Source organism: Schistocerca americana, chromosome 3 (assembly GCF_021461395.2).
Source record: "Schistocerca americana isolate TAMUIC-IGC-003095 chromosome 3, iqSchAmer2.1, whole genome shotgun sequence".
Lineage (NCBI taxonomy): Eukaryota > Metazoa > Arthropoda > Insecta > Orthoptera > Acrididae > Schistocerca > Schistocerca americana.
Genome location: NC_060121.1, coordinates 157,999,936 through 158,024,366, shown reverse-complemented (window position 1 = coordinate 158,024,366; position 24,431 = coordinate 157,999,936). Strand labels below are relative to the sequence as shown.

Here is a 24,431-nt window from a genome sequence, read left to right as displayed (position 1 = left end):
CAATAGCGAGGATAATGGCCTCTTTTATTTCTTTTTCCACCTGTGCCTCTGAAAGGCACACACTAATGGCTTTTTTCCGGGCGACTGTCGCGCAGCTGCCCACGACGCATTATGTGCAGGTGGTCACTTAACTTTCTTACGGAAATATTTACAACAGCAGTTTCCGCTACAATGACAGTCTCATATAAAAATATTTCACAGGTCAAGAATTTGCGTTACAAATCCGTAGAAACAAAATCCTATTAATATAACAGTGTCCAAAAAATTTTCGTCGGCATTGTAATACACTCACGCATTTACATACATATCATAACTCTTAAAGTACGATTCTTGGTTTCCAACAACCTTTTTCACAAACCAGAGTCCCTAACCACTACTCATTATTCCTTACCTCATTCGTTGACACTTCTTCAATATTTCGTCATAACAGATACATAGCATAATCAAATAACTCATATAGCATCAGCTTATTGATCATAAACATACCGCAACAGCATAATACACGTAGTCATCGTAATAATAACATCATTACACCTCAGTCAACTCTCAAAATCGTCGTAGCTTCCTCCAATAATTTCAAAACCTAAAAAAAAGTTCTCTGCTCATGTCAAAAGTGTCATCTGCCTCAAACGTACTTTAAAAATCGTGATCCCATACCAAATATATCATTCAAAGCTCTCATAATATCACAATGGGTCCGAAAAAATATGAACAGTTCACAAAGTACAGACAACATACAATTTCGTAAGTGTGAAGTTACCCAACTGTGTAATTGCGTAAACATGTGCCACTGATGTAGTAAAAAAATGTTTGTTTCTCTGTTAAATAATCAGGTAGCTGTGTAATTCTGTGTTGGAGAAATATGGTACCGATGTGTAAAGTTGTATAAGCAAATCCCATTTTAGCTAGGGCTCCTTGTGCTTGCCACACACATGGTACACAAAGTAAGTGTGTACCCCCCTGAGGATTAATGTAATTATACCCTCAGGTGTTACAGATTACAGCAATGGAATGAAATGTATCACGGAAAACTTTCTTTGTAATTCAAAAATCTTTAAAAATAAATGTTTTAAGTGTAAAATTAATCACTCAAATACGTGTACTGTAGCGCTAAACTGTGCGTCTTGTTGCAACATAATCTCTGTGGAAGTGTCGTAGTTATCGTCCTCCGAAAGCTAAGTTCTGCAGAAGTCAATGTACTTACCTCATGATAAACAAAAGTGAAATGCTTTGCGTATAGATACCATAGTTATTATGCTTATTGGCGTGATGAAGAAAGTACTGTACAGTAACGTATTGTTGTGCCACGAAAAAGGCTGTCTCATTGTTGCTACACCACAAAAGTTACTACTAAAACATGTTTTACTTTCCAGAATAATACAGAAAAACTGTGCAGATATAAAACAGAAACACCGCAAAAGCAACATTGTAAATTGTCACTCATTAGTAGTGTCATGATAAAATCGTGTAGCTGTCACATAAACTAACCACTGTGTCATCTGGTATTTTACAGAAAGTACTTTAAATCCAGAATGTATTTTCAAGTAAACCAAAATGTTGCATTAAAATCTCATTAGCAGTACTGATAAATGTTCTAAGTATGTGAGCCTTATACTCGTTACGTAATCGTGCAACTAACAAGCAAGAATGTACACACACAATAACACTGTGACGTCTGTTCACTATAACAATGCATTTGTAATTTCTGTTTCAATAAGTTCTCTTGGTTCTTTACTGGATATTTAACTTCAAACATTGTTGCATGTTAACAGATTCTAAGTCTGACAAAGCATACTAGTAATGTAAAGTGAAAAATTTTATGGGAAAGACTAAGTTATAAAGCAGATTATCTTTCAATAAACGGTTTTACACGTGAAATGTGGTGCAATCCTTTACTCTTCCTAGTATGCGGAATGTCAACTTAAACGCAATTATCATGCGGTATACGTCGGTGAGGAATGCTAAAATTTTTCTCAAGGTTAGCGTCTATGTTATTTTTCTCTGAGCCAGCCGACGCACGGGGCTGCCTGCGGTGCGAGTCATTGTCTGTTCCTTTGTTGGCGCGCGTCGTTATTGGCATTAGGAGACCTAACTTCTACAAATTCACCTTGACGAGAAGGCCCTGCCCTGTTTGAAGCTCGCCAGTTCTGATGCAATTCAGGTCTGTTGTTACGATTATATCGTCTGTCGTCATGTCGGTAGATTCCATAGTTTCTTCTTGTCGGTCATGTGGTGGAGAATTTCTCCCGGAATCGTAACTGCGTGGTGGACCGTTGCGTCTGAAGTTATTCTGTCTCCCTTGATAATAATTATTTTGGTTCCCATATTGTCTGTTTCTATGGTTGTCTCTGTCACATTTATTACTACGAAAATGCGATCTTTCTCTGTAACTATTACTCTGCCAGTGGTTGTCATATGGGTGGTGTCTGTTTTGGTCACGATTTACGTTGTAAGAATAGCCTTGTCGTGTCCAGTTATTATTTCTGTCATCGCGGAATTGTGACGGATGTGACCTGTAATTGTTGTGCTCCAGTTTTCGCGTTCCGCGCTTGTCAGTGTCAATTTCCAGTTCTTCTAACAGTCCCTGAAAAGCTTCAATGTCGTCTTTGCAACGTCCTGCCAAAATAATATGTCGTAAATGTTCAGGTAATTTGATTAAACAAATGCGGATGAGTTCTGAGGGGCTGTATGGGTTTGAAAGATACTGATTCTTATGCAACATGTCTTCAAAATATTTCATAAGACTGGAAAATTCAGATTGTTCGAAACGTTTCATCATTATGATGCTATGTTTCACTCGGTCTTGTGTAGCTTGAGACCAATATGCTGAGAGGAAGGCATGATAAAATTCTCCTTCACTGTGACAATCGTGAATGACAGATCGCATTCTTACAGCTGGTTCATTCTCTAAGTAGCCACACATAAATTCTTCAAAATGGTTCAAATGGCTCTGAGCACTATGGGACTTAACATCTATGGTCATCAGTCCCCTAGAACTTAGAACTACTTAAACCTAACTACATCACACAACACATAAATTCTAACCTGTGCTCCAATGACCAGTTGGGAGGAAAACAATGAGAGAATTGATGGAGCCACGCTTGTGAATGAATGTCGTTGCCAGAATTCTTAAATGTTTCGAATTTACGTGTAGTAATGAACAGCTTATAGTCAAAATCATCACGTCGGCGAGTCACATGTCGGTCATTGTTACGTCGTTTCGGCGGTTCTATCCCAAAATTCGGTGTGCCTTGCCAATTTCTTTCATAATTTCCGAAGTGTCCTGTGTTATTATTTTGTGGTTGTTCCGTATTTCTAAGTCCCTCTTCCCGTGTTGGAGCGCGAGTGTCCTCTGAAATACGTAATTTTTGTATTACTTGTGCCAACTGATCTTGTACTTCCCGGATTTCTCTTTTGTGTTGCATATTAATTTGATTCTGAATTTGTTTGAATTTCGTAATTTGTTCATACTCTTCTGTGTCAGTGATGGCTACAGGTCTTGTGTCATTCAGATCATCATCTACCTTTGTAGAAAAGTTAGTGAACTGATGTGAAAGTTCGGCTACTTTATCCGTTAGTGAAATTATTTCCTCTGTGTGTTTTTCTGAACCAAGTTTCAGAGTGTCCATTTGTGTTAAAATCGTATCTACTGTGTCCTTTAAGTTTTCCTTAGTTTTTGCAAGTTGCATAACCAAATCGGTAGATGCAACTGAGTCAATTTTAGCTTGCAAGGTGTCGTGATTTTCATGAACAATAGTTTGCAGTTCTTTTATGACTGCTTCATGATTCTGTAATGCATTTTCATGACGCAAAAAAATAGGTTGGAAATGCTCACAAATTTGTGTTTTTACGTCATTACAGACTTTCTGACATTTCGATTCGATTTTATGTAACTCAGTAGTTAAATCTTCACGTGTTTGTTCAAGTGTGGTGTCTAGCTTTTGAAGATTTTGTTCCATTGCGTCTAACTGTTGCTGTGTTTGTCTCTGGTGTTGTTCCATTGTGGCTAACTTTTGAAGATTTTGTTCCATTGTGTCTAACTTTTGAAGCTTTTGCTGTGTTTGTCTCTGATTTTGTTCCATTTGTTGCATTAGCTGTAATAACAATGCATTAGTGTCTGGAATCTGTTCCTCTACGCTTTTCGGCAGTGCATTTGCACCGGCAACATTCACATTTTGACAAGCAGAAAATGTGTCTTGACTTACTTGAGAAAACGGTGAGGACGCAAAACCTGAATCTACAGTATTTGCAAAATTGTGTCCTGTCATTTCGGATCCCTGAGGCGAGCTGTTGCCGAGCGATCGATCGATAATGCTTCCCTGTTCACTAATTGTTTCACTGCCTACGCCATTGTTTGCCGCCCGCTCCATTTCCCTATGCACAATTACCAAATTACTATGTTGAACATTAGTTAATTCATTACACGGTGGCGCTAACACACTGCTTTCGTCTTCACTGTCAATTCTCAGTTTACTTTGGAGCCTAGTATTACGTTTTTCACACGCCATTATTGTCATAATATTTCACACGACAACACAGAAAAACACAATTTGAAGAGCAAAAATAAGAGAACACATTAACATAGCACTGAAAATAATATCTAGTTAATTGCAAGCGCAGCTGCGAAATACTTGCTGCAGATCTACATGCATGCCACAACTGTTTTACTGTACAACAATGAAAGACTACAACTACAAAGGAGATTCTCTCTACAATTACGTGCTAGCAGTAATCAAAATCTACACTAATTACACAAACTACAAGAAAAAATCAGAAGATTCCAGTGAGGTATCCTCGGCTAAGGGTCGACATATGAAACGTCCCCTTTTGAAAAATTATATACGTGACTGTGCTTAAACTGACACACAATATTTTTTTAGCGCAACGCAATCTGACTTTCAAAAATCCCTACAAAAGTATGGCCCTGACTAACATTAACCTACACCTTTCAAAAATCACTTACCTCACAAAAATCTTCGTTACTCGAACTACTGCAATACAGCAAACGCCACTACTGCCAGCTAAATAAAAGATTCAACCTGCTGAAGGCACTAACTACTGATAGGCATAGTTAGCAAATGAAAGATTTTGATAGAGAACAAACAATGTATTTACCTCAATAGTGTTGAAAAGTCGGAATGTATATAGCAGTTCATGATATCCAGTATTACAAATTTCAAAACTCCGCCATCTCTCTCCCCACATCCACCATTGCTGGCGGCTCACCTCCAACTGCCGAACGCTATGCGCTGTTAACATCCAGCTGCCCAACACTACAATGGCAGACAACAATGCAAACTAGCCACAGACTGCACACAGCACAGCCAGTGATTTTCATACAGAGCGCTAGGTGGCGTTACCAATAAGAAAACCTAAACAGCCTACTTACAACTGTTCGTACTGTCGTCGTGTTTCAGGAGCAGGCTTCGTTTGACGCTGACCTTACACATTGTACACGGGTGGCAGAGCTACGAAAACATGTTCGCACTTCCACCGAATGGTCAAAACACGGTCCTGTAGCGTTAACTCAGCTCACTCTGTTTCTACACAGATTGCAGAATGTGGTGGATATTGCTCTCTCCAACTTCTGTGTATAATTGCTAAAATTGATCTCGCTGTCAACTGTGGTGTGTATTACAGTACATCCCTCCATATCAATGGCGTCTTTCCAATCCCGACCGTCCACTCGGTGCGTTGTTGATTACCGCATAATGATATACTGACACCACTCTGTTGAGGTGAGATGGAGGGAACCTTGACGGAACACTGGATATCTGCTACCTGTCGCTGTGGAACGTGGGATTAAGTGTAAAGATCATCACCTTAATACAGTTGTTTGGAAGAGTTCCTCATTGCTACAGACTCGTCCTATTTCCATATGCTGCGATACCCTACATGTCTTTCTTTTTCCTCCAATAAGACAACAGTACCTCTTTTTATTAGTGCTAGCTCACGCTTGTTGCGATCAGCACCTTCCGGCGATGGTCAACACTGGAACAGAAGTCATGTACATGACTGCAAAATGAAGGAACGACGGTTGTCGAAACAGAGCACCGAGACATCAAATGGTTCAAATGGCTCTGAGCACTGTGGGACTTAACTTCTGAGGTCAACTGTCCCCTAGAACTTAGAACTACTTAAACCTAACTAACCTAAGGACATCACACACATCCATGCCCGAGGCAGGATTCGAACCTGCGACTGTAGCGGTCGCGCGGCTCCAGACTGTAGCGCCAGAGTGGCCGGCACCGAGACATCCGTTACCCTTTCGATGGGAAGATGAGATTAACTGTACAGGTAATCACCTCCGAATAGTTGTTGGATGCGCTCTACAACACCGCAAACTCTTTCTGTTTCCAAATGATGCGGTGTCTTCCACATTTTTGTCAATGAGAAACATTGCGTCTGTGTTTTATTTCTACCAGCCTATGCTGTGTCAGCTGTATAGTTTATGCCATGCGACGTTCAGTTTTCTGTGAGAGCCAGAGGATCAAACCGTGTTGATGTCGGTTTCGCAGCAGCTGACACGGGTCTCTAAGTCATGGTAGAAAAAACAAAATGTATGGCGGTGTACACTGATTGTGTGTGTTAAAACCGAAAAAAAAAACAATGCATTAACCTTCTTATGAAGGAGAAATACAGGAACCCTCTCATGTGATTGATAGTCTTTTGGATATGGTCATCCTTTAGTACAGGTGATGAAACTTTATACCGGTCTGCGGAAGCGACTTTGATCACGAACCACCTGCTCCAATGGATAAATACCTGTATATTTAATACGATCGCCACATATGTTTGGGTGATAGACATGAATGCACCCTGAGAGACACAGACCCCCTTCAGGCGGCCTGTATGTAGTTTGGAGATGTGTAACAAAATCTTCATCCTTCCTCCATACCATGTACGATGTGTAGTCTTCCTAATTTTTCCAATAAGAAACACCACCGCAACTGCTCGTACTATCTCCTACTACCAAATGTTGTAGGGGAATGCTTCGTTTGGCGCTGGTCTTACACACTGCACACGGTTGGTAGAGCTATGACACCATGTTCCCATTTCCACTGAGTGGTGTAAACGGGCTCCTGTCGCATTAACGGAGCTCGTCCTGTTTCCCCACAGGATGTAGAAGGTCTTAGATACAGCGCTCTCTGACTTCCGTAGAGATCAGATTTAAATTGAGACGATCACATGGACTAAGCTTCAGCGAGGGCGGGGCGGAGACGTAGGAGCAGTTACAAGATGCACAGGGACTGTCTAAAAACAGCGCTAGAGTTCTTGGTGTATGGAATCCTTAGCAGACAGGTTAGAAAAAAAAGAGGGTGACTCGTTTCGAGATACGAGAGGAGCACGAATATGATTCACCAGTGGCTGTAACCATTAAAAGACGTCTTTCAAGACAACTTGCATACGTGGTAGAATGGATAGACTTGATTCCAAATCGCAGACAGCGTTTCTGCCTGAAAGCGTAACATTATCGGCGAGTCGTGTGTGTGACTGTAGACTCGTGACCGCTTTTTATGCAGGGTGACAGTAACATAGGAGTTATGATTGCATTTTAATAGCGCAGTTCTAATGCGAAATGTATGTTGTGGGCTGTAGAATCACCATGTGGTCAGCTTCAAATGTCTTTTCTCAACAATGTTCCTCGAAAGGAACATCATATTCCCTCCATGGATTCCCAGTTGTCCTACCTGGTGAGTGTAATCCGACTGTTGAAAAAAAAACTATTATTCGCCATGCAAAGTGACTCATGGTCAGTTTAATTAATTAACCTATCAAACTGACATCAATGAAGTGCCACCTGGCGGTTGGAAGAGATGACTACGACACCGTGGAATGATTCTTGACAAGCGTTTCTTTGAAACTTCCTGGCAGATTAAAACTGTGTGCCCGACCGAGACTCGAACTCGGGACCTTTGCCTTTCGCGGGCAAGTGCTCTACCAACTGAGCTACCGAAGCACGACTCACGCCCGGTACTCACAGCTTTACTTCTGCCAGTACCTCGTCTCCTACCTTCCAAACTTTACAGAAGCTCTCCTGCGAACCTTGCAGAACTAGCACTCCTGAAAGAAAGGATATTGCGGAGACATGGCTTAGCCACAGCCTGGGGGATGTTTCCAGCGTTTCTTTTTTTATTTGGTGATATCTTTTAATGAAATTTCAATCTACACACCTACACAGGGCAAGACAGAGTCTCACGATTTGTTTCGTAAATGCTAGTATGATACAGCAACACACTGAAAAAGGGGTCCTGTCATAGTATACAAAACTGCTATGTTCTCTATAATTATAGCTTCTTGCTGTCAAACGTACAGTGAATGTTTTTTTTTTCGGCATGTGTGCCAATGGCGTGAAATATTGCCTGAAGTGTTTTTAATACACACGTGCATGACAGTTTATTTACATACACTGAAAGTGACAGACGCTCTCAGGTCGTGTAATTTGTTCAACAAAAGGGAAGAAATTGCTTAATATAAATGTTTTTTTTCTTCGGAAATTAAATTCTCGCTTTTTCTTTACTCTGATGACGGTTTGGAAATAATGAGGACATTCTCCAGTGACTGGTAGTTCTCGCATCAAAATAGTCAAAGTTTTTTTTTTTCCTGGTTTTATGCAGGGTGGGCATGTCTCGGCCGATAATTCGTGATCTGTGGCAGTACACCTCGCTGAACATCACAAAATAATGAGATGCGACTGCAATCGAAAGTAAAAACTATACCGATTTTGCTCATAAAACTAAAAGAGAATGGACTTTACCTATTTTCCTGGAAAGAGGACATTTATTAAGGTCGCAAATGTCTTTTGCTTTTTTTTAATAGATGCTTGATTATAGATGCATGACGTCAAACACAGTTGTTTTCCATCGCCGAACGGCGGGTTGCTGCAGACAAGGGGGAAGGGGGGGGGGGCGGGGGCGGTCGGAGTGGCCGAGCGGTTCTAGGCGCCACGGTCTGGAACCGCGCGACCGCTACAGTCGCAGGTTCGAATCCTGCCTCCTGCCTCGGACATGGATGTGTGTGATGTCCTTAGGTCAGTTAGGTTTAAGTAGTTCTAGGGGACTGATGACCTCAGAAGTTAAGTCCCACAGTGCTCAGGGGGGAGGGGGGGGAGGGGGGGGGCGTGTCTACTATGGTGGTCACCGCACACATCCGCTCTCTGTCCAAGGGGCAGGGTGTGGGGGCTCTGTCGCTGTATTTCAGACAAACAAGTTGCACTTGAGGCGGCTGTCCTTTAATCTCCTATTGTTGTTGACAATATACGCTACTCTGTTGGTGTAGGAGTGTCACGTTAAGATGGCGGCCAGACAGTGGAAAGCCGAGTGCTGATCTGGACCGTTCTCTTTTGTGTTGTCTAGGACCGCCTCCTTAAGGCAGCAGTCAGATGGTGGAAAGCCGAGTGCGGCGAGCGACCGCAGAGGATGGCAGCAAAGGGCGGACAGCATCCTGCCTGCGCCGCAAGGTGGTCAGCAGAGCAGCTGGCCGTTTGAAGGTGCATGTCCCCCCCCCCACCCACCCATCACCCCATAGGTGGATGGAGGGAGGGAGGGGTGGAGGAAGGAAGCAAGGGGGCCTCGATTTTCGGCAGTTTGTGGACATCTGTCGAGGAGAATGCATGTTCAGCTACTGCCTCCTCTGCAGTCTTTTAGGACGACGATTTTCCCTAGTACATGTGCTGCATTATGACCTGTTCATTATGAGTGCTGGTTTTTTCATAACAATTACGAAGTATAATTAGAACTTTGACGCATTTTTTTCCATCAGTTGTGGTAGCCTGTACTGGCTTCGATTACCTGGGCTGCAGACATCTGTAGCAAACTCTGATGTCAAACAATGATAGATACTGTATGCTCACGGGTAATACACTTTTTAAACTCCTCTCTGTCCAACACCAGCATCTCGTCAGTTGAACGTATTTCCTGCCAAAAAGAATAAAGATAGTACCTAACAACCCAGCCTTTTTCCCAGCAGCTAGTAGGTGTAGGGTAGAGTTTGAGTGTGTCTGTCGCTACTTTTGAGTGGTATTGCGAAATTTTTTCCCAGTGGGATGACACCAGTTGTATGGAATCGTCAGTATTTGAGTTGTATTGCGATTTTATGTCATCCCTATGTAGCACTATGCATATGGTAATTAGGCCCGATCTTTGTGATTAATTATGTAACTAGGACAGATATTTGTGTCAGTTTCCCTACCAAAATAAATAAAGTACACTAACCTAACCTTCCTCTCCCGCATCTGGACAGTTTCCATGTGTTAGAGGGTTCACTTGGGCTTTCCATGCAGTAGAATCAGGGTTCAAGTCCCAGAAAGGACACAGCCATTTTTAATTTCCCGTCAATTCAAAGGGCCTCTGGTGGTTTAATTGTGTTAGGGAGTACACCTAGACCAGGGTTCGAGTCCCCGAAAAGGTACTGCCAGTTTTAATTTCCCATCAATTCCAGGGAGTGGGGTGGAGTGGGCTGTCAACATAGCTCTGGGACAAAGAAATTCCCGCCAAAATTCGAAATTCCCTCCAAAATTCGAAATTCACACCAAAATTCGAAATTCCTGCCAATAGGGTTGGTTGGCGGGATGGGGGTGGGGGAGGAGGGAGTGGGAGTATGGGCCTGGGGCACACCTGCAGCTGAGAAAAACACGTGACGTCACCTAGGGACGGGGGTGGGCGTGGTCGAGGGCGGTGGTGGGTGGGGGTGGGGCTGATTAATTGATCAATTTAATTAGTTTGCATATCATTTTGATATTAAAATTGCGCTGACGCCCCCACTGTACTACTACTTACATTGACAAAGTAATTTCTGATAATGGCCCACAATTTCGTTCTAATACATGGCTAAAAACGTTGAGATTTAGAAGAATTGAACCAACATTTATATCACGTTGTATGCCATTGTGAAGCCCTTCAGAGCGCATTATGAAAGAATTAGGTAAACTTTGCAAGTTGTATTGCTATCGTCAACACAGAAATTGGGATTTAGACCTATCTGATTTTCTGGAATATGATGGCGAATTTTGCTTTAGGATGTTTTTACGGTTTATTATGGTGCGACTATGGTACATTATTGTGCAATTATAGTTTATTATGTGAAGTGGATTATGATTCTTAGGATATTATGCTGAAGATTAATTAAATGTATTGTTCTGAGGAAATTAGACGAGGCGTTATATACGATTTAGTGAGGAAGCATTTTTTTGCAGCTATTTATGGAACAAGACAAGGTAAGGAATGCACACCCTTTAAAGGAAGCAACCCACAGCTGTACTAGGTACATTGAGGTTCTGTTTGTGCACACTTTATTCAAAGATAGAGTCACAGTGATATTTTCAAAAGAGATGCATGTTGTCATGAAAGGATTTCTAAGAAGACAGTGCTACCGAAGTTTTGTTGCTACTGACGAGGTCTGTTATGATTTTAGGAGCTAACGATTATGGAAAGTACACGAATTACGCTTTGAGATACCAGTCATACCTGCTATAACATTCAAAACACAAAACACGAAACTTTGATGTGCATGAAACACCAGCTCTTGCAGATGACACACTTTCTTTTTACCTACTTGGATATAAGAACTCATATGTGGATGTATCAGTTGAGTAATGATCAGGGACATTGGCGGCTCGAGGGTATACATTCTGGGTGTTTACAAATTTTTAGATTCAGATAAATTTGAGAATGTGAAATTATCTGCTGTATAACAGTTACGCTTATCAACAAGTTTATAGAACTACAGCGACTGCCAATACCAATAACAACGGTAATAATAATAATAATAATAATAATAATAATAATAACAGGGTGCGTAACTTATCTAACAAAAGAAAGAATTTTTTTTAATGGAATTTTGTTGTTTTGTACATAATTAATTACAGTTTAGGGCAATAATGAAATAATATGTAATCTTTCACATATCTCCATTTCGCATTTTTGTGCAAGTGGGAGTTTTCGAGCTTTTTAATGGTTTCGAACAAATGTACACGATTTCTAACAGATGTATTAGTTCACTAATTTACTTCCGCGCTGAAAATCACATATTCTTACGCTGTAGCCACATAACAACTTGTGCTAACTGCACACTTCCTTGTTAAATGTTTTGCATGTTCTGGATCAAAACATGTACTTTATGGTACGTTGTGTACTGTACCATCAGAAAATGAATTTATATTGAACAAGTTTACCACTATGCGGCTGACCTAAACTTCATATTTATAACTGTACTTCAAGAAACTTGTCATACACGTTTTGAGGCACTTACTGAGCACTAAGGTTATGTTCCTATTCACACAATGTAGACTTTTATATTCAGGTATATAACTTACTATTATTCATTTATTTACTATGATTCGTTTTTGTTATGGTGTCATATATGAGCATTTGGCTCGTAAATGTCAATTATGATAACCTGTTTTCACAAAGGGATACAGCATCAATGCTTTTATTATCTTCATGAATTCTTTGGTACTCAACAAGGCATACTTGTGCCTTATACTATTACTACTGATCCTGTACAGTATCTTTATCAAAATATAAAAAAGAGTGACACACTAAAATATTTTGGTTTGGTTGTCAAAGGACATAATGTATGTAACTAGTACCTGAGTCTGCTTACACACCAAACTTGTGTGTCATCAAATGAATATATTAACATTTCGGTGTGCTTGTCAGTGGACATAGTGTGAGTCGTCCCTGAGCCTGCTGCACCTAAAACGTGTGTTTCTTTGTCTAGTTTTCTACTGTCACACAATTTTTACTCTCTTGAAGAACTTTAAATAACATTTTGTTACCTTGTCAAATGAACTACCACCAATGTCGTGCAGATATGAGTGCTTATCTAGCATATTTATTTTCTCTCTTTTTGCACCATTCGCAGTTGTGTGTAACTTTTGTATCCACACAACTGAAACATTTTTTACACTCTTGGAGAACTATAAATAACATTTCGTTATCCTGTCACGTATTATCAATGTCAGTGCTTTCATGCATAAGATTGTACTTGTATTATTTTTCTTGACTATACTATCTACATCTACATCTACATCTACATCTACATCTACATGATTACTCTGCAATTCACATTTAAGTGCTTGGCAGAGGGTTCATCGAACCACAATCATACTATCTCCCTACCATTCCACTCCCGAACAGCGCGCGGGAAAAACGAACACCTAAACCTTTCTGTTCGAGCTCTGATTTTTCTTATTTTATTTTGATGATCATTCCTACCTATATAGGTTGGGCTCAACAAAATATTTTCGCATTCGGAAGAGAAAGTTGGTGACTAAAATTTCGTAAATAGATCTCGCCGCGACGAAAAACGTCTTTGCTTTACTGACTTCCATCCCAACTCGCGTATCATATCTGCCACACTCTCTCCCCTATTACGTGATAATACAAAACGAGCTGCCCTTTTTGGCACCCTTTCGATGTCCTCCGTCAATCCCACCTGGTAAGGATCCCACACCGCGCAGCAATATTCTAACAGAGGACGAACGAGTGTAATGTAAGCTGTCTCTTTAGTGGACTTGTTGCATCTTCTAAGTGTCCTGCCAATGAAACGCAATCATTGGCTGGCCTTCCCCACAATATCGTCTATGTGATTTTTCCAACTGAAGTTGTTCGTAATTTTTACACCCAGGTACTTAGTTGAATTGACAGCCTTGAGAGTTGTACTATTTATCGAGTAATCGAATTTCAACGGATTTCTTTTGGAACTCATGTGGATCACCTCACACTTTTCGTTATTTAGCGTCAACTGCCACCTGCCGCACCATACAGCAATCTTTTCTAAATCGCTTTGCAACTGATACTGGTCTTCGGATGACCTTACTGGACGGTAAATTACAGCATCATCTGCGAACAACCTAAGAGAACTGCTCAGATTGTCACCCAGATCATTTATATAGATCAGGAACAGCTTATCAGTTTCCTATTACGTACATATATCATGATCTCATGTAATCTTATACTTATGTTTACGTTTTCTACACATTTGTAAAGTATTTGAAGCTATTTTCCTCAATATTGTTACGTTCGAATTTTGCGTTTGCTGCTTGCAACGTGTTAGTCAAGAGGTACCCCACCAAATTCTTAATTTTGATGGGGGGGGGGGGAGAGGGTTATGAAAAAAAAATGGCTCTGAGCACTATGGGGCTTAACATCTGTGGTCATCAGTCCCCTAGAACTTAGAACTACTTAAACCTAACTAACCTAAGGACATCATACACATCCATGCCCGAGGCAGGATTCGAACCTGCGACCGCAGTTGTCACGCAGTTCCAGACTGAAGCACCTAGAACCGCACGGCCACAACGGCCGGCCTACGGATTATGAAAGTTGGACGTTCATACTTCTTTGGAAAGTTGACCAATGATTCTGCTGTGGCGTGCATAAACAAACTCTGAGTCTGAGATATTATTATCGCGGGTAGCAGCGAGTGAACAGTTGCTGAGAGGCACATCTAATGAATTCGCAGTTGCGAATAAGGATTACCATCAGCTGCAGAAGGCAATGACGACAGTGGAAATTCATGCCAGACTGGGACTCGAACCCGGATTTCCCACTTATCACGAGCAGTTACCCTTTTTTCATTTTTTATTAATTAATTTATTTATTTTTATATATTTGTTGAGATCACATAGGACGCCCTCCAGGTGAAAAACAATTATGTGTAATTACCATCAATAACAAACAAAATAAAAAGGGAATTATAGAATTTAAAGAAAACGCCCTCCTGGCAGAACAGACAAAATGGCATCCGCGTCCCGCCAACTTGTAGGTGGACGCACACTGAATCTCAAGCCAGTCAGGCATGTTGCAGGCACGTCTTCATGAAGAATACAGCATTTTGCCGGTACATTGGACCGAGTTCTGGTATTACTAAAACTCACTGAAATCACCTTCTCATACCTGGGACACCCCAGCTGCAGGAGGGATCGAAGAAGGCATATAAAATAAATAAAATATTAATTATTGTATATGTATGATAGTGATTGGTTGTAATTAATATTTGCTTATCTGGAACGCCGACGTTTAATTATTTGGTATCAGACGCTTGACAATGGCTTTTTCGTAAATGTAATGTTATTCGTAGTTGACCGTGAAATGTGATTCAAATAATCGGACTTCGTATTTAAATCGTTTCCAAAGACTGCTGCGGTAGGTGCGGACTCACAATCTAAATCTCAATATTAGAATAATTTGCCAGCCACGTTAATACGTCGTACAGAGGTGACTGTCTACTAAACATAAAAAAGTTTACACAGTTAGTTAAATCATATATATTCAACGAATAAGCCTACAGTTAAATAATTCTACTTACTTATATAAATATAAATTCTTTACAGAATCGAGTGCCTAGTAAGATTGCAACTCGCAGTGTTCTTATATAACTTCAAATATGGCGGTGTGCCAGTTAATAAAATATACGTGCTTCCCGCACCAGTTGTTCTGCAAGACCTCTCCCTTCTTAATCAAACATAAGAGTGTCTTAATTGTATTTTGTTTTATCAGCGACATAGCGCTGCAGTTCTGTGCCATAGGCTTTATTTATTTGTCAGAGATTAATTATTTAATTAAGATTTCGCGTTTCCGAGGAAACTCACGCACGGCATGCAAATGTGCCTTTATATTGCCCCCTGAATTGCGAGGCGAAAGGACACACCTGCAGGCGAGCAATTCACCTAAAGGCGCAAGAAAATGTAAGTTATCTACAACTATTTACATGACATACACTATACAGTATATTATATACAAAATTTGAATGACGCGCGTGCGCCGTAAAAGTTCTTATGTTGGCAAAATAGAGTGCGCGCATGCGCAGAAGCGTCTGTGTGACTCCGGCACTGCCTTTATATCGTAAATTTAGATCACGCGGCACAGTATTGCAGTTCATATTCTTCGTGCGCTCTCACGTTTCTTAGTCGTTGCATAAAGAAAATATTCCACCAAGATTACATATGAAGAGTACATTCTATGACAGGTAACTTAGTTTTAAAATTACAATATTTGTTATAATACAATACAACTTTAGATTGTTGAATGTTCTTAGTTACATAGTATTGCATTGAAATGCTTCAAAGAAAAATGTCCTTTTGTTTCAGGTGCGTTGACCTATACACATCGTGTCGTTATTACAGTTCATATTCATCTGCTGCACAATAATTTTTCACAGGTTAGTGTCGTCGTGGTAAAGTTTTTTGATCACAGTAACATCGCTGTATAACAACGTAATTGATACATAAGCATGTCCATTTCCTATTTCCATTATAGTCGTTGTGATGCAGTTCGTTGTGACAAAAAGAATTGTTTATTACAGATCAGACGTGACCCGTCGAGTAATTGGTCCATATGCAGTTCGTTTTCGATATTCCGTGGAAGCTTGGTTGCAGAACCTCGGACGGCACATAGCTGGCGTCGATCCTTGGACAGTCCAGGTAAGTGTGTCCGTCACATTTCGAGAACATTCCATTCCCTGAAGTTCCAACCAAAATTCTTCCACTCGTCGTGTTGTTTTCTGGACAGGCACGTTGTGACCATTTAATCCAGTTAACATCTTGAAGTTAGGTACTGTAGTAATGTCACTAGACGATGCACCAATTACGCACTTCACATTTTCAGTTTTTTTGCTGAATATAGCTCACCTAAATGTTCGTAGTTACTTATCAAAGAAATCGTTCATCGCGTTTACAAAGGTACGATGCATGATGAATGGCATTAACAGTTTCTTTCACATAGGTTTCTGCGTAGTTGCGGACTTAGTGATGTACGTTAATGTCCGTGAACAGTGGTTCACTACGCTTTTTTTTTTTTAAGTTTTTCACATTTTGGCACTCGTTATCGTTCAAATTTTCATATAGTAACAGTTACATTATACATCATTTTTAAAAAAAACGTAAGTAATCATACATATACACGTCACATATTTTCTTAGCATAAACATAATACAGTTACACATAAACATGTTTACATCATCATTACATAGCTATAAATTATTACATTGTGTCACATTTGATTACATGAATTGCAGATATTTACGTTCTCTTTAACGGTTTTGCTGGGATTTTATCGATGTTTTTTGTGATGTCATCTGAAATTAAGATAGGTTAGACACAACATTCATTACATCAGTAGGCAAGACCAGGCGTTTTCACTACTCAATAAATATTCAAAATAATAAGAGAAGGAAAACTGTTAGATTCCTCGCGTTTTGTGAGTGTGTTTATAGTGTCTGTGTGGCCTTGGCTACTGGTAGATGCTTTTCTTGCTGAGAGATGTGCGTCTAATCTATTTCTCGAAGTAAAAGATCGCTTCACAGATGACGTCTGTCGGTTCGTCAGGTGTCATACCAAGTCAGTGATACCTACAGTCACATATGTTCCGTGAAAAATTAATATATCATTCACTGCTACGTAATCATAAATTTTACCTTAATATTCAGTCTTCTTGGTAGTGCCGCGGCGTTGAAAGAAGAGTTCTTCTGGTCTTCAACTGCGTCACTGGTACAGCTGAAATGAAAATTTCTATACTACTTATTATCTGTGTTGTAGCAAACAGAGTTTTGCGAGTTGCTTAGCAATGATTTCATGGGCATGACTTTGACATTATTTAGCATGAAACGCTCTAAGATCTCGGTGTGCGTATAGCCCAATAATTTTGTTAGTTCTAGGATGTTGTAACAGATACGCTCCAGGATGCGGTATGTTAACAATAATATAAGGTCCTTCATATAGCAGACGCCACTTAGCATTGCGTCGTTTGAGTGCTACAGATTTATGATGAGTACGAAGTAGTACAAGCATTCCTACCTTGAATTTTTGTTTTCTTTTTATTATGTTTGTGTGATGTTTGTTTCGTATCTCTGCGTGATGTGTCAGTGTAGTCAATACTTCTTTTATTTTCTGTTCAGGTGTGATTTCCTTGTCTGACAACTTAGGTAATGGTTCTATCTATTGATCGTTCTGTTTGCAATTGAACATGATCTCTCGTCGTGTTGTTTTCTAGTTATGACCATGCCACACGTTTGGTATGCTTCAAGAAAATAAAGTTTGACACTGGTTTTAAAATAAAATGCAGTTGAACATGAATCGCTCGTAGTAACAATGGCTGTTTGTTAATTTAAAAATGTAAACTGAATATCGGATTATTCTTAATGGCTGCTGGCCATGTTACAACGTATCGTACAGAAGTCGGCCATATTGTACACTCGTGTATTGGTATTGTTGCAGAAGTTATTGTTTAAGGAAAAGCACTGAGAATGAAATTTATCGCTGAAAACTGCTGCGCGCAAGAAATACTACAGAATCTACCGAAGAGCTAATACACTGAATTATGCGTCTGGTCAAGCCTGCCAGTGCAAAGATGCTGCGTCTTACCTTATTTTGCTGGAAGCTTCGTTGCGTCTTCCCGCAAAATTTTAGAATTGGAAAATATCTTCAGATTTTTATTATTACTCGTACATTCACGTCCAGGTCCAGAAAGTTGATATTTCACATGAAACAAAGAGAACAATGTAACAAATGACAAAATAACAAGTCCGACACGCAGTCGCCAATATAAAATAAATAAAATATTAATTATTGTATATGTATGATAGTGATTGGTTGTAATTAATATTTGCTTATCTGGAACGTGGACGTTTAATTATTTGGTATCAGACGCTTGACAATGGCTTTTTCGTAAATGCAATGTTATTCGTAGTTGACCGTGAAATGTGATTCAAATAATCGGACTTCGTATTTAAATCGTTTCCAAAGACTGCTGCGGTAGGTGCGGACTCAAAATCTAAATCTCAATATTAGAATAATTTGCCAGCCACGTCAATACGTCGTACAGAGGTGACTGTCTACTAAACATAAAAAAGTTTACACAGTTAGTTAAATCATATATATTCAACGAATAAGCCTACAGTTAAATAATTCTACTTACTTATATAAATATAAATTCTTTACAGAATCGAGTGCCTAGTAAGATTGCAACTCGCAGTGTTCTTATATAACTTCAAATATGGCGGTGTGCCAGTTAATAAAATATACGTGCTTCCCGCACCAGTTGTTCTGCAAGACCTCTCCCTTCTTAATCAAACATAAGAGTGTCTTAATTGTATTTTGTTTTATCAGCGACATAGCGCTGCAGTTCTGTGCCATAGGCTTTATTTATTTGTCAGAGATTAATTATTTAATTAAGATTTCGCGTTTCCGAGGAAACTCACGCACGGCATGCAAATGTGCCTTTATAGGCACTACCCAAAAAGTTGGCATAGTACTGACGGTATCGCGGATGGTGCACGATAAAAGTAAAGTGATCTTGCAAGAACGTCCAAAAAATCAGGAACACTCTTATCACCTTCATGGAACAAATAAATCGAGAGGCCTTTTATCAAGATCACAGCGTTGGTCTTCGTACGTGGGAAGTACGTCTCATCTGGGAACAGAAGAGATTGCGGTGTAATGCCATGGGGAGCAGTACGTAGAAGAAAGGCAAGCATCTTCTGAATCAGCTGCCACACCTCTGCAGAAGACCCACACATCAGTCGATGTTCGTCTGTATCAAGCGTGTGACAACGAGGACACAGAGGCGAATCTGTAATTTTTATGGCCTGTAGACGAAGTTGTGTCATGTATTTTCCATTAACGACCAGATACCAGGTCGCGCGAGCTCTCGTGTCGAGGAGGATACGGTGGACAGAACGCCAAACCTCGGGCCCTGCGATCGTAGGATGTCGGCTTTCCACAACATTCCTAGTACAATTTCTCATCATTAGCCGGTAAACATCACGTGCGGTAGGGTTTCTGGTACTAGGCAAGTCTTTTTTTTTCTCTATTGTGATTTTAATACCCGTATAAAAACAGGTAGGCTGGTAGCAGCACAATACGCCGCTTTTCAGCCAAAGATATTACAATGATAAAACAGAGAAGACACATGAGTTGGAACAAAATGGCGGGGAAAAAACAGTAGACACATGAACATAAAAAAACATGAAGCCATTCACACTCGATGACAATCCACACTACAAACTGTTGACACGACGCACAAACACTGAAGATGTCGATGGCACTGGTGAACGATGTAGTGTGACCGTGAACACTGAACACTAAACACAACGACACACAAGAGACACTAAAGGCGATGATCTCCGGTGCGTGTGCGAGTCTGGGGACCTGCCAAGGGGTGAAGAAGGGTGAAGGGGGGGGAGGGGAGAACAAAGATGACAATGGCTGAGGAGATGGGAGGAGAAGTAGAGGGACAGGGGAGGGGAAGCCTGGGGGAGGAGTGGGGAAATATGGAGGAGGGAGTGAAGGGGGAGAGAAGGGAGGGAGGGTGCCCAAAGGAGCAAACACAGGAAGAGGGAGGGAGGATCAAAGTTGGTAGGAGGGGTAGATGGAGGGGAGGAGAACATCACCATGGAGGGGGAGCTGGCGGAAGCCACCTTGGGAGAGGGTAAGGAGGGTGGAGAGATGGAGACCGGGTGGGATGTGGGAAGACAGGCGCGGCAGTGGGCGGGGGTGGGAGAGGATGGGGGAGAAAAGCGGGTGAGGAGGATCGAGTTTTCGGGAGGTGTACAGGATCCATATCTGTTCAAGGAAAAGGAGGAGGTGGGGGAACGGAATGAGGTCGTACAGGATCCGCGGGAGGGGGGGGGAGGGGAGACGGATGTGATAGGTGAGGCGGAGAGCATGGCGTTCAAGGATCTGAAGGGATTCTAGGCAAGTCGGCATGGATGTAACTGTATTCGTTGAAAAAGGTCCTGACATGCGAGAGCGAGGAAGAAATATGGACTGCTGCAGCAGGTGCCACTTGAGAGGGAGAGGCCAGTTCGTCAATCAGGCTTCCCGATAATCCGGTTCGGCGACGGGTCCACGACTTAACCATCGTACTTACATAAAGGGCAGCTGCTCTCTCTTGAACATTGATAAGGACGAGGCCGCCATCTCAAGGAGGAAGTGTCAGTGTGTCGTAGCGGACTTTGAGGATAAGACCCGCACTTACAAAGTAGCCAAACGCCGCCTGAAGTCAGTGTGCCATTGCCTTTGGCGTCGGTAAAATCTGTGCTAAATGGGGCAGTCGCGAGACTAGATGACTGTTAACAAAATCCACCCTTTGCGACATGTCCAATGCTCTCAGGAGGTTGCCACGAAAGTACGCGAGGATAGCTTGAAGCAGGCGTTTATAGTTAAATGAGATCGTGTGCTGTATATCACGCGTGAAGGTGATCCCCAAACATTTGAGCGTGTCCACTAATGGCAATGGAGCCACACTCTCTGCTGGAAAACCTCTATCGACGGACATAGCACTAGATTTCGTCAGGTTCACACATCTGCCCACAGCAGTCCCGTACTGGTTGATCCATGCCAGTGCCTCTCGCACCTCTTCCCCCGATAGAAACAAGAACACCACCTCGTCTACATAGCCGCGGCAGATGAACGCATGCCCCCTCATTGTTATCCCTGTGAGCCGGCTCCTCAAACCGTGTAATAGTGGCTCAAGGGCGATGGCGAAAAGCAGCATCGACAGCGGACAGCCTTGCCGGACCGACCGCATGATACTGATAGGGCCCGCCGCACGTCCATTGACCAGCACTCGCGACGTTGCACCTCGGAATAGCCGGAAGGCGATGTGTGTAAACCTGTGGGGAAAGTCCATCCATCGGAGTACGTTTTCTAGAAAGGCATGACTCACTCTATCAAAGGCGTGGTCGAAGTCCACTGTCACTAGGGCACCGCGACGGCGGCAGGTCGTGGCCAGTGCTATGACGCCACGGTAATCGCAGAGAGCTGAGTGCAAAACACGTTTTATCCAGAGAGATGATTTGAGGAATGACGCGCCGAAGGCGAGCGGCAAGAATCCGGGTAAAACTCTTGAAGTCACAATTTGACTTGGTCAGCGGCCGATAATGCCCAACTCCCCGACTTCCCGATGGTTTGGGGACCGGGATAATCAAGCCTTCTACGAGTTCGGGTGGGAGGGGAAGGTCAGGGTTCATCAGTTCTTCATACATCGCAGTCCAGCGTGGGCCCATCTGGACCTGGGGCTTTATTCGCCGCACCCTTATGAAGAGCATCGGCGACGTCATCAGACGTAGTTATCGCTGTGAGAATCTCCGCAGCAGCCTCATCCAGGGCACCCGTCAAGGAACGGAGGACATCAGTCGTTACTGCTATGTTCTGGTCCTCTGCGGCATAGAACTGGTTGTAGTGATCCACAAAGGCTTTTACGATGTCATTCTGGGACATCAGTCGACGACCATCTGGCATGTCGAGGGCGTCGACCAGCTTTCTCCGACACCGCAGCTTCTCTCGGATAATATGATGCATGGACGGGGGCTCTCCTAGTACACAAGCGTGACATCATGCGCGTACTATTGTGCCTTCAAGGCGGTGACGCATAAGAGAAATTATCTTCGCCTTAATCTGATGAATTTCAACCTGTCGTTGAATAGAGGGGGCATGGTTTAAGAGTTCCTGGAGAATTGTGAAATAGTATTCCATGGTATGTCGTTGCCACAGCATTTTGTCGCGACCGTAATTCACCATCGAACGACGTAAAGCAGGCTTGGTGCAGTCGATCCACTACTGGAGAGTTGAAGGATACGCTGGAAGGTGTCTGACACAGTTGATACACGTCGTATCTACGGCCTGCCTGCATTCCGGATCCTTGAGATGGGCGACGTTCATCTTCCACAGGCCTCGACCGCGCCACACCTTCTGCCTCTGGAGTGAATCAGTGCAAACGTAGGCGATATGGTCGGAGGAGGCGGTAGGCCATAACTCAGCTTCGAGCGTGGCAGTTACGAGTTCTTGGGAAACGTAGACACGGTCAAGACGACTTGCTGAATGGCTGGTGAGGTACGTATATCCAGGCCGATCTCCATGCACGCGGTCCCAAGTATCAGTGAAGTTCAGTTCATGCACGAGCAGCTTGAGTTCCTGGCGTGTGGTGAAATGGGGATGTTGGTCCTTCTGGGATAACACACAATTGAAGTCGCCGCCAAGAATAATATGGTCGTAGTGGCCTACAAACAAAGGAGCGACCTGTTCTGAATAGAATCGCGACCGTTCCCGTCGCTTAGCCGTGCCCGAGGGAGCATTTGATGACTCGGACACAGTGGAAAGTCACAGCAAAACCCCTAGCCGACGGTAGGTAAATCACGTCGTACACCTCAATGCTTCCTTTAAAAGAATAGCTGTCCCACTGCCTGCGTCAGCACACGGCGTAAGGTAGCCATAGATATTAGGAAACGTCCTATGGTCGCAGGTTCGAATCCTGCCTCGGCCTTGGATGTGTTTGATGTCCTTAGGTTAGTTAGGTTTAATTAGTTTTAAGTTCTAGGCGATTGATGACCTCGGAAGTTAAGTCGCATAGTACTCAGAGCCACTTGAACCCATTAGGAAACGTCGCCAGGAGAACTTCCTGCATAAAGGGCAACATCGAGGTCCGACGCCCTCAACATTTCACGGAGCAATTTTAGTTTGACAGGGGTGCCAATGGTGTTGACATTGATGGAGCCAATCCTGGAAGCTTGTCGTCGAATTAGGACTACTGGGAGGCACAAAGAGCAGCAGTGAACAGGAATGTTGTCCCAGGAGGCTGCACATCCTCATCCAACAACCCTGTCGATTAGCAGTCGTGGGTTGGAGCAGCAGCATTCGCTGCTGTCTCAACGGTGGGTGTTTCGTCGTGTACATCGTCAGACCACGCAAAGGTGCGTGGATGGTGTGCGTCCAGTGGTGTACCTGTGGAGTCCGAAGGCGGCGTCACGCCGGCGATGGGAGAGTGGTGCTGGCTCAGCTGCTGTTCACCGTCCATGGGTACAGCGCCTGGTGCATGCAAAGGTGGTTGTTCCTCCGACGGGGTGCAGACTGGTGCTTCCACCACGGAATCGTCCATCGGGGCAACATCTTGATAGGTGTGATCCTCATCGTCTTGAGACTGCGTCCTGCAGGCGTCAGACGGGGCGATCCGCCGTTTCCGACGTTGCGCACGTGATCTTCAGTGTCCGAAGACGCCTGGGGATCCGGATGTTCTGGCACAAAAGCATCGGTAGGCACAGACATGGAGTCAATGGCCGTCCACTGTCCCAGAGATTACTCACCATTGCACATATCGGGAGGAGGAGACAAAGGCACGGGTCCTTCCGCAACAGCCTGTGGCGTTACCGGAGACGCCAATGTGGCAGCAGTAGGAGCCAGTGGTGATCGCGGTCGGGGGTCGTTATGGAGAACTCCGACAAACGTCAGAGGTAGCGTCGTCGGAGCAGTCGTGGCCGGCAGGTCCCCAGGCGGTAACGGTGTGATTCTGCGTCGCAGACAGCTGGAACAGAGGTGTCCGTCTTTGCCACATCCCGAGCATGTCTTCGGCTGGTCATCATAAATAATAATTGCACGGCAGCCAACAATATACAGGCTGGTCCATTGATAGCGACCGTGCCAAATATCTCACGAA

The 24,431-nt window shown here is 42.7% G+C and overlaps 1 protein-coding gene across 1 annotated transcript in view; it reads right to left on the bottom strand.

Annotated features, from left to right (window-relative positions):
• Positions 1-23,876, bottom strand: part of LOC124605939 (trichohyalin-like) — a 97,654-nt gene extending 73,778 nt beyond the window's left edge. The window contains exon 1 of the mRNA XM_047137898.1: positions 23,723-23,876. Coding sequence (XP_046993854.1) covers positions 23,723-23,876 — 154 coding nt within the window. The remainder of the gene's footprint in view (positions 1-23,722) is intronic.
• Positions 23,877-24,431: the final 555 nt, after the last annotated feature.